This window comes from Rhododendron vialii, chromosome 9a (assembly GCF_030253575.1).
Source record: "Rhododendron vialii isolate Sample 1 chromosome 9a, ASM3025357v1".
In the NCBI taxonomy this organism is placed as follows: domain Eukaryota; kingdom Viridiplantae; phylum Streptophyta; class Magnoliopsida; order Ericales; family Ericaceae; genus Rhododendron; species Rhododendron vialii.
The window spans coordinates 9,427,501-9,438,695 of record NC_080565.1 but is presented as its reverse complement, the minus strand read 5'-3'; the positions used below and the strand labels follow the sequence as shown (position 1 = coordinate 9,438,695).

Below are 11,195 nucleotides of genomic sequence, written 5' to 3'. Positions count from 1 at the left end.
TACAGCGGCAACCAATCGCAATCGTCCAAAAGTGTTTTTAATGGTCTGAATTTTAGTGAAATTTTTCCGAAAAAGTTTCATTAACATCTGGACTTTTGGACGGTAACAATTGGCTCTGTAAACAACTATTCATCGCTCTGCCTTTAAAAAGATTTCTCGTTTGTAGAAACGTCTACTTCACTAGATTTGAAAAGAAACTCTAATTCTAACTAAAATTCAAAAGGCGCAGGTGTATAATAGGAATTCAGAAATCCTATACGTACTTCCGACAGTTTCCGTAGGGAAACCGTACCGACGGTCGCGCCGGGCTGTCTCCGGCCACCGGACGGCCGATCTGAGCCGTCCAAAAATTATAAAAAAAAAAACCGAGGGGGCTGCGCGAGATTCAACGGCATCCGATATATGTAGGGTGCTTGCTCCAAACACCCTTCTTTTCATGTATATATGTATATACACGAAAAATAGGGTGTTAGATCAAGCACCCTACGCATCCCGGTTGGAAAGAGATGGCAGATGTGTGATTTAAATGAAGATCATGGGCACTTAACTGGGAAGTGGGATGCACTACAGCCTTTGGATCGGTTGGAAGGGGATGACAGTTGTGTGATTTAGGTGAAAATCATGGGCACTTAACCGGGAAGCGGGATGCACTACAGCCTTTGGATCAAATGAATTTAAGCCGTTCCAATAATTTGTCCCCATACCCTTCTGTTTTATATATATAATAATAATAACTATTTCTTACTCATCAATTACAACCAATGCTTTCATGATTTCCACGCCCCGACCCCCCCCCCCCCCCTCTTAGGTGGAATTCTTCCGCTCGAAATGTATTTATCTATTTTTTGATGTTGGCCCGAACACTTGAGTTTTAAAAAAATATCAATCGACTAAATAGGTTTCCTACACAATAAAATGGGGCAAATCGGTGAATCCAAGGAATTTCCAACAATTGGTGTTATCGTATTGTTGTATTGGTGTCATACCTTGTATACAAGACTACTGCAAAATTTATACCTAGTGGGTGTTTGACACATATTATGCTGGTGAATTATAGATTTAGGGTTGTAGATTGCACAATCTTGTATTATGAAAAACTTACAATTAGAGTTTGTGAAACTGTTTGGTAGAAATGTGTGAAAATTACATTATGCATATGTGAAGTGTTTGAACGTATAACTAAATTATTGGATTGTGGGTGTAACATTTGAAAATATAACATTATTTTCTTTGAAACTATTAAAAGAACTTATTGGAGTATTACACCCTATAACTACATACTATGCATATCCCTTCATTACATATCAAAAAACGCTCTACAAAACACATTATCTCGTCGCAATGTCACCTCCATTACATAGCAAAGAGAAAAGTACTCTGTAAATATTTAAGAAGGTTAAGAATATAAAAAATGGTAGTCAAATATTCAAAATCTAGAGTTAGAATCTAAAAGAATGACTCTTGAGGTTGTTGTTATGCTAATTTTGAGAATCTATTCTCAGGATCTTTACAATTCAGAAGCACAATTTAGAATCAGGGTTTCAATTCCTTCCAAACACTCTCTTGCTTTCAAACTTTCACATTACGAACGTTGCAAAACATTGTGAAATGTCAAATTATAAGCCTTAGCATATGAAATGGAGGCTTGTACGTATAAATGTTATGGAGATTCATAGTGTGGGGATTTTACATAAATATCACAAAACAGAGAGGTTAAATTTAATGGACACCCTCTCATCTATTCACTTTTCTCATATACGTACACCTCCCTCAACTTTAAAAGTGCCTAAATTGGCCCCCTCATCTATAAATTCTACCCAACTTTTTGTTACATGATCATTTGTTGCTATGACAAATACCACTGGTTTAGTCATTTTTCAAGGTAGACATTGGTGAGGTAGTGTACACAATTGGGGCTCCAATCCTGAGGGATTGTTCAAAGAAGCTTCTCAATTTGTCTACATATGTTTATCATTCATGCAAAAAGTAAGCAGTTAAGGCTTTGACCCAATCGATAACAGAAACAAATAGTTTGTGTCTCACTGTCATTTCTCTCTGGACAATTATGCTTTGTTCTGGTGGATATAGTGTAGATGTCTTGCCATTTCTTGCACAAATGTTGAATACATTGAGGCCTACAAAAAGAACGACTCGGATCGTCAACTAAGATTGAGATGGGTCCCATTTTGCTTTACATGAGAGGATATATATGCATGAAAGGTTCTTAATTCCAAGATAAGTAGGTCAAGCTTTAGCAAATAAGCCCGTTCAACATCCCATCCACCTGACTGCCTTTCGTCCAACCATATCCTATTTCCGTACGTAGATTTAGCAAAACAATACCAAGAATTATCACCAACATGTTGATAACAATATGTTCCACATATGGTTAACCGGAAGAGTTTCACTGTCCCACTTTCCATACTAAGACAACAAATAACAACCTTCCATATCCAAAAAAACATGCTACTATAGTTTCACCTTTTGGACAAAGTCCATCTGCGCGTTCATCCTTCTTTAGCTCTCTTTAGCTCTTTAGCTCCAGTCTTCATCCTTGAATTAATCGACTTTGAATTTTCGACAACCAACTCGAGGACTCAACAAAGCTGAAAAAAAGAAGATACGTGCAATGAAATTACTTGCAGGCCAAGTGAACATTGGGTACTAATTACGACATTTATGTTTTGTTACATCTTCGTAATTGCCTCTTAGCCGAAAGGTGCAGGGTTCAAGTCCCAGATGGAGTATTACCTCAATTTTCCCAAAGTCTTGTGCCCTCACATAGGTGCCCACCCTAGGGCCAACTGCATGACCCAAACCGTTCATGTCCAATGACTGATGATTAGATATCTATTTAGTTTTATAGTGTCGCACACAAATACATCCAGAGGGAAAACCACAACCGTGAATCTACTTCAGCAATCATGCACTTCCTAATAGTTTCGTTGGCTAATTCAGAAGAAATAGAAACAACGACGAAAATGAAATGCTGACAATAAAAATACAATTTTCTGATTCAACTTACCAATTCAAAGTCTAATAAATCACTCGTGAATCTGTTTCTAATACTAGTCCCTGACTGGTTATTCCATGACAAGAATATCAGGAAAGACAACCCACCATTTTGTGCGCATAAAACAAGAATAACATAGATAGACCAACTCTTTCAACCACCCAGACATCAATCCCCTTTGAGTATTGCCCGCCCTATCTACCTGTCATAGACTCATAGGAGTTCCACCAGAGAGGTTTTCGAATATCTTCAAACAAAATGCATCTAACTAGCGGTATTAACACTTATTAGGCTCTTGAACTGTGTAGTATGTGTCATAGTAGGGTTCCTTGCCTCAAAACTTATGCTCTTGCTATGCACACACCGAAAAGAAACTACACTATTTAATCAGACTGTCAAAATACAGGTCAGAAAGTATAGAAAACACAATCTACTGAGGTTCACTCCCTGCGACCTCTAGGTTTTAGAATAGTACAAGATGCTCTTGCATGTACCCAAAAGAAAATGCAGTTACTTTCAAAACTACATTGTATAGACAACCACTATACAGGTAAGAAGCATCTAACGCAATTGCACGCCTACGGATAAAGCAGGAAGAAAAAAAAAAGGAGAACCCAGCAAAGAGAAGAGGGAGCAGAATGACAAGAGAACCAATTAGAGCTATTGATCAAAAACCTTCCCAAAGAAAAACACCGTGACTGCACTGCACTCTAGATCTACCAAGGCTTTCGGTGCCCATCAAGAGCCATCAGGGGCAAGATTTCCTTCCAACAGCGCTTCCAAGCACACAACACATATATATAATATGAACTTCCTACCCAAAATCAGTTTAGCATCTGTTTGAAAGCTCTAATCTACACCAAGTACCCCACACCAAATAACCAGTTACAAAAATCACATTGGTATCCAACAGCCCCCATGAGCAATTTGCAATTTCAAGCCAAGAATTTTCAACACCCACGCACCATTGGGGGTGCTGCCCACCTCCATCAAAGATTCCAAGTGTGGAAGTGTCTATATTCTCCAGAATCCACTGGACCAGCTCATCTCCTTTTGGCTTGCGGTCACAGACTAACAGTTCAATAAATTGCCGAGGCGAAACTTTCAACGTGTTCTGCCGCGGGTCGTCGCATTCGGCCCCTTCTGGGATCATGTCTTGCGATACTTGAGAATGAGCCAAGAGATGTCAAATGATGTTTTGTTCTTTAAGAACAAAGATTTGGAGAAGGGCAGTGCGTTTCAAACCCAAATATTGGCAGTTTTTTGGGTTTCCATTATCTGTAGAGGAGAGATAAGTAGTTGTGGAAGAAGTATCAAAAGTATCAAGGTTGTGTAGTTATGAGAATTCAAAGGATTTGGATGCAAACAAGACCGGGAATATCTCTCCTGGCAGTGAGAACAATGACTTTTCCAGCTAGCAATGGCAGGGGCTTGGTCTAATTGTTCAAGGGCAGAACAGATGAAGAAGCTCATCCACAGAAAATTTGACGGGTTTGGCTTGACATTCAAAATGTATTGCTTTTAATGTTTACGTTGGAATAGTAAGGGATTCAATTCGTACCTCCAGGATGTTATCCGTCCTTGGTTTTCCTCTCGTGGCTTGCAAATTTTTTCTTCTATGAATGGGTGAACTTCAGTTGTGTTCGGTAACAGGAACAATATGGATATGTCAAATCAAACACTAGAGGAGGTAACAAGATTGTTTATGGATGTGAGTGAAGTGACACAATAGCATAAATATGCAGAAAATACTAGATTGCAAAATCAATTAGTAACAAACTAACAGGATCAATCAGTCATCATTAACTACCCACCAACCAAATCAGAATCCCTTCAATAAACAAATTAAAACCAAACCAATTGTAAGCTCAAAATAATCTGCCTATCAAGTCAAATCCATCCCTTCCAATCAATTCAACATGCAGACGCCTGATTATTTGATACAACCATAATGAACATTAGAAGTTAACATGTGTTTTGGCCAATAAACAGGCAGCCTGTTAACATCCTGTTGGCAATATTAGTACTACAATCTGTTGAGACTTTAATTTGGATATGGCTATGTATTATTGGACTTTCTTAAGAAGCTGAATTTCCAATATGACGTATAACTAGTGATGAAATAATTTCTCTATTTTCCACTAAGCAAAACGTTCAAAACATTTTGATCCCCTATCTTGGAATGCCATCCATGATGATAGTGTTGTAAAAGTTCAATTCATTACACTTCCAATGATTATAAAACATGACGCCAGGAACCTTTAGCGATAATGATATACGAAATTCCGGGGCCAAATCGAAGGACATCGCCAAAAGTTGGGAAGCAACAACAAGCGGTTTCCAGTTGCCAAAAACCCCATTTTAGAAAAATAACTGAATGTTCAAGTAAGTTTACTAATATAAATAATGTAGGAAGAAAACACCAAGCCTGTGTTGCTAATCAACACAAGGTTACTGCAGGAGTTCCTAAACATTAGCCCTATAGTACCATCTAGTTATTTATGAATGTTATAGCATCGCCTTCATTAGTTTCTGGTTAAATGCATAAAATAGGCACCAACAAGTTTAAAGCAACTAATTACTGAAAATAATAGCCAGTATCTGTAGTCCAGTGTGATGGCCATCATTGAAAAAATTGGTTTACTTCAAAATAAGCAAAAAGAACTTTGTACTAAAATAGTCACATCATCAGTGTAAGTTTCTGATTTCATTACTCGAGTTATGAGCTTAAGTTTCTGTTAACCATGATGTCTACAACAGGATTCACAAAAGCAGAATTTAAAAAGTAAGGGTTTGAGCGACAAAAGGAGATAGTGCAGGAACTAGTATCAGTAAAGAAATATACATACATATGATGAAAATATAGAAAGAAAAAATCACCGCTATAAACCATGATATATCACAGCAGGATTCACAACAATAGATAAAAAACTAAAAAACTAAGGGTTCGAGTGTCAAATGAAGATAGCGCTGGAACTATCATAAATGATTAGACATACATACATATGATGAAAAAGTAGAAAAAAGAGAGCACTATTTCCTAAATGACAGACACCTCCTAAGTCCTTATATTTTCTTTGCTATTCAACAGAGCAACTTGTACATGCAATGCTGACAAATGACAATAGAGCTCTAATTTGGATTCAACTTTTGCAATTTAAAAGGGTGCAGAAAATGAGTTCCTTCATAAAAATTTAGTCCCTAACATTTCATCATTTTACTACACTCCTAGCTGATTCTCTGAAAGAGGAACCACTTGCAGGGAAACCAAAAGAACTAATACCGGACACTGCAATCCATGGAAACCACGTATTATCTTAAGCAGGTGGCTCCAAGGGGTTGACAGGAGTTGAGCACAAGATCTCTACTTCCTTAGGTGTGGTAACTGGCTCCTTACCAACTGAAATACCTTATTCTACTAGTCCACTAATGTGCTTTGTGGTATCAATGTCAAAAGAGGGTACCTAGCACATATATCTACAAACAACAGCGTGAGCAATCAATACCATCTAAAATTAACAAGGTGAGAAAGAAAACAATGAAGGAAATAATTACCAACTTCTTTTACCTTTCTTCATTTTCTCTTTTTGGTGCTGCCTCTGAACCATGTGGTGACTGTTGGGCGAGACTAAGCTCCCAACATAGGTACACAATTGAAGAGAAGGGCAGAAGTTAGGAATTAATAGCTTCCTAAAGGTCTCATTTTCTAGACTGTATAGACCTAATTGCTGCCCAAAATACATGAGTATTTCACCATTCTTCGAAATGCACAATGGTGTGGACAAGTCATTCATCCATGGTACAGGACGATAAGGTATTGTGAACAACTTAGTCCATGAGTCTCTCACGCCGTACTCCTTCCTTATCCACACATCAGCACGAGTTTCTGGGTAGACACAGAGCGCACCAAGGCATCCTCTCGAAACAAACAACCGCAAACCGTATCCAAGATCATCATAATTAGGCAGCAAAACCTCGCCATACATCTCCTTTGCCAAATCAAGAGAAGCAATAACACGAGTGTAACCTGAACCTTTGCCGGGTGCAAGCCAATGGAGCGACCCATTCGCAAATTTCCCTGTATAATCTGTAGGAATACCATAGGCAAAGTCTCGAATCCTCTTCCACGAATCGGTCTTTAACGTATAAACCTCCACTCTGGTTTCACATGAACCCCAACTACCATCATCAGAGAAGATCACTACCACTTTGTAGTCATAATCAGACTCTCCACAACCAAACCCAAATCGCATGGTAAAACCACCACTTTCCTCACTAAACCCGAAACTTGGCAACCTCTTAGATTGTCCAGTAGATGGGTTCCATATAAATATACTGTCCCAATCAGTACCAATGCACACCAACCCATTACAGGAACCCACAATCATCATGCAGTGATTAGGGTCTTTATCTGGATAATCTAGTTCAACCATGTTATCCAATTCTTCACTCAACAGAGAATTAAGTGAACAGGACTTGACGTTAAATTGGGGATGTGTAGAGCTCAAAATAAGACTGTGGTGGATGTAATCCCGGCTCTTAGATGCTATACCGAGATGGGTTTTCACGAATTCGGGGCAAGAAGTCGAAGAAAGCCATGATTTGGAAACGGACCTGAATCGCAGCAGAGACTTGACGGGCAGTCTAGAGAGTATGTCGACGATGATTTCATGAGGGAGGTGCGGCAATGGCTGTGAAGCGTCAATGGGTGGGATGGGGTGGTCGGTTTTTTGGTTCCTTTTGGGTCTACGGTGGATCGAGTTGGTTTCACTCGGCATTGATGGCGAATTCTAGGGTTCCTCTTGCAAGACCAACGCTAAAATATGTTTGAGGCGGAAACTGAAATATGTTATTGAGAGGAGCGGAGGAGGGATCAAGTAAAGAGAGAAATAGCTCTGCCAATTTGGCTTTGGCGGCAATCTATTGAAACTTGGAAGGAGGGAAGTGGAAAAAACAAGTCTAGAATCAAGAACAAACACCCAAATACTTACATAGTTATTTTTTTATTATTAATAACTTTTTTTTAGTTTTTCGTTGTAATTTTTGAGATTAATCGTTCGTTTCGACGAGAGAAGTCTAGAAAGTACAAAATTATAACCAAAAACAAAAAAAGTATCAAACAGCTGTCTTATTTGTTTAAAATAAAGACTAAAATGGAAAAGAATATGAGTTTGGACTAACTTTTTTTCGTGACTTTTCCGCACCATTTTTTTTTTATTGTTATCTTTTATTAATATTGATAAGACTTAAGTTAAATTTTTACATCGTACATTATTTGACTTGACAAGAGGAAATGAAAAAGTTTAAAAATATAGATCGAAGTTGAAATTTTTTCACATAAGACCAAAAAAAAAAAGTTTTATGTACTTTTTATAGTTTTATACCTTTTCAATTCTTCTCAATGAGACAAAAGATATACTAATAAAATTATTTGACCCGAATCTTATAAAAATTAAGAGATGCCAACCAAAAAGACTGAAAAAATCAAAAAAAAAGAAAGAAAGTCCAAACTCACCCATAATTAGCCCAAGATATATAAGAAGAGAACAAGTGGGGAGAAGAGAGAAATAATTAAGAAAGGGAATTAGCTATGTCCATTTTCATGGATTAGATAATGTAGTTGGCCCGTTTGTGGGCTCTTTCAGGACCTTTTATTAATTCAACCGTTTGTATTCTACAGATTGTCGAGAACATTTAGTCACACAAAAAATTTGGTTGATTGAATATCATTTCATATGATTTTGGAACACATTTGTTTTAAAACATAAAAAAATTATATCACTTAAACTCATTTATTTCAAGACAAATGCATTTCTAAATTAGATCGAAAAACCTCCAAATGAACTGACTGGACGGGTCCAGTCAAAGTTTATTTCATGGACTGGAGAGGACTCTTCCAAGGATGTGAATTCTTCCCAAATCTGATGGGTACCCCCGTCCCGGCCCGCCTATTCGGAGGTGGAATTACACGAATTGTTACCAAATAGGAGCGGATATGGTGGAACTTTAAAAAATCCCAGCTCAAATATGGGGCATATATGATTTTGTGATACCCGTCCCCAAATACCCGTACCCGCCCTGTATGCAATATTTACGTATATGCGTATGCATAGATATATATAATGTATATACTTAGCGGTAAAAAAAATATTGAGAGGTGGTATTTGTAAAAGTTTTATATAGTATATGTTTTTTTAAATTGTATTCTTTTGCGACCTTGTATTCTATTTTACATTCAAATAGTACTTTTTGTTTTTCGTAGCACACCTGAATTGTTTTGATTGTCCAGTACTATCCCTTTTGGGTATGAAGGTAGGCCGGGATGGTGAAGAGTTTCCTTAATTGGAGATCAGAGGTGAAAAAGGGTCGTCGATCCATTCTCTATGCATTGCCATCCCTAGGCTATGACCTCTTCCATGAGAAAGTCATGTTTAATTCACATTGATTCCAAGAAGAGAATTAAGTTTCTCTATACATTTTGTGAGAGAAAATATACAAAGTTGAAAAAATACTTTCTAGAACATTTTTGTTAAGTAATTTTTTTCCACCTCTTTCTTGCATTTTCTACCACTATCTCGCTAATGGGACGGATCCATAAAGAATAAAAAAATTAATTTCCTCCTCCTCTTTGTTTTTGTTTTTCTTTTTTCTAAATTCTTTTAATTCAAAAATTCTTTTTCTCAATGTATTTAGTTGTAATGAAATATTTCTAGAACACTTTTAACTGTTTTCATTCCAGAGTGTGATTTAAACAAAAGTCTAGATAAATATTTTGTATTTATCTGAATAAATTTTTCATATTTGATATACATTAAATTCCTTAGGAGTAAGTTAATTATTTTGAACAGTACTAATTTGCAGATAACTAGTTTTTGAGAAAATGTAAATTTGTTTAAAAGTTTGTGTACAATAGCAAAAGACAACTTCATATGCATAAGAGCATGCGCACCAGTTATCAGCTAAAAATGCTAGTAAACGGTGCACATTTTTTCTTTTATTACTCACATATTTTTCAATGCTGCACCAATTTTATCTGTGATGGATCATCACACGAGAGGCTCTTGCTTCCTTGCGCACGAGCAAGTGTCCCTCTTATTTGGCAAATCTTCACACAATCCCTCATGTGATCAATGCAAAATAAATTCGAATATAGTTCTACTTCGTAATTGGATCGATCTATTCATTCGGTAAAAGCTTGGTCAAATTATATTTGTTAGAAAAGAAAACAAAATAATACATCAAGATCTACAAAAGGAGCAATTCGCATCATCAATAAAATCGTGATGGGCAGCAATATTTTACATCACACGAGCAGCCGTACAAGGGACTATCACGTAGGACTGAGGATCTTGACTCATTCCACTTAAGTTGAAAAAAAAAAAAAAATTCCATCCACTGCAAGAAAGTTCCTATAAAGAGAAGAAAATTTATTTTTACATTTTCCTAATTAATCCAAACACTTCTTTTTTCATCTTTTAGCGGATGAATTTACTAAACAATCCTTGAGATTTGTAAAAAGTGTATGCATGTAGAGACTATTTCGTAAATTCATCCACTAAAAGATAAAAAAATGAGTGTTTGCATCAATTAGGGGAGTGTAGAAATCAATTTCCTAAAGAAAAAGGAACAAAAATTTCCACTTTAGATCCTCTGGACAGCTTGACCGATGGATCCAAAACCGGTCCAAATTGAATATCTATTTTTTTTATTTTTAAAATGGTAGGAAATTTCATTGATACAAAATAATTAAGTATACATCAAATAACCAAAGAGGGTTAACTACCCCAAATAGAGATAGTAACCTGGAGGTCTAGATTCACAAGTTCTTAACTCCAGAACCTCACAAACCAACATGCAGTGACCCATTGATATCAGCAAGCATCAACCTATCAAGCCGGCATTGAGGATAGCCGGCAAACCCTCTAGACCACGGCGGGCATTGGAAGCATTCCGACAACTGGATCCCAAAACCAACCAAAGAAAACCCAACAACCAACACAACTTTAATTTATTTTCACCAGATCTGAGGAGACCAAATTCTGGGGAGGACGATATCGAACTGGGAAAACCCAGCCGGGAGAAAGACTCACGGCATGAAATTGGAGGAAAAAAAAATCAGAAAAACACATAAATTAGACCGGAGCTCAAAGAAGAAACAAATTTTTTTCTTTTTTTGAAGACC

General features: G+C 37.0%; 1 protein-coding gene across 3 annotated transcripts; it reads right to left on the bottom strand.

The window, feature by feature from the left end:
* Nucleotides 1-2,154: 2,154 nt before the first annotated feature.
* On the bottom strand, nucleotides 2,155-7,985 carry LOC131300428 (F-box/kelch-repeat protein At3g23880-like). Of its 3 annotated transcripts, none has more exons than XM_058326275.1 (2): nucleotides 6,582-7,985; nucleotides 2,155-2,606 (listed from the first exon to the last, which is right to left on the bottom strand). In XM_058326275.1, the coding sequence occupies exons 1-2, from the start codon at nucleotides 7,789-7,791 to the stop codon at nucleotides 2,560-2,562; spliced, it is 1,257 nt and encodes a 418-aa protein (XP_058182258.1). In that variant the 5' UTR covers nucleotides 7,792-7,985; the 3' UTR covers nucleotides 2,155-2,559. The 3 variants fall into 3 exon arrangements, 2 of the variants coding, with proteins under 2 accessions (XP_058182258.1, XP_058182259.1); XR_009190958.1 differs by having other exon boundaries at nucleotides 2,534-2,606; nucleotides 6,297-7,985; XM_058326276.1 differs by lacking the exon at nucleotides 2,155-2,606 and adding an exon at nucleotides 2,618-6,477.
* Nucleotides 7,986-11,195: the final 3,210 nt, after the last annotated feature.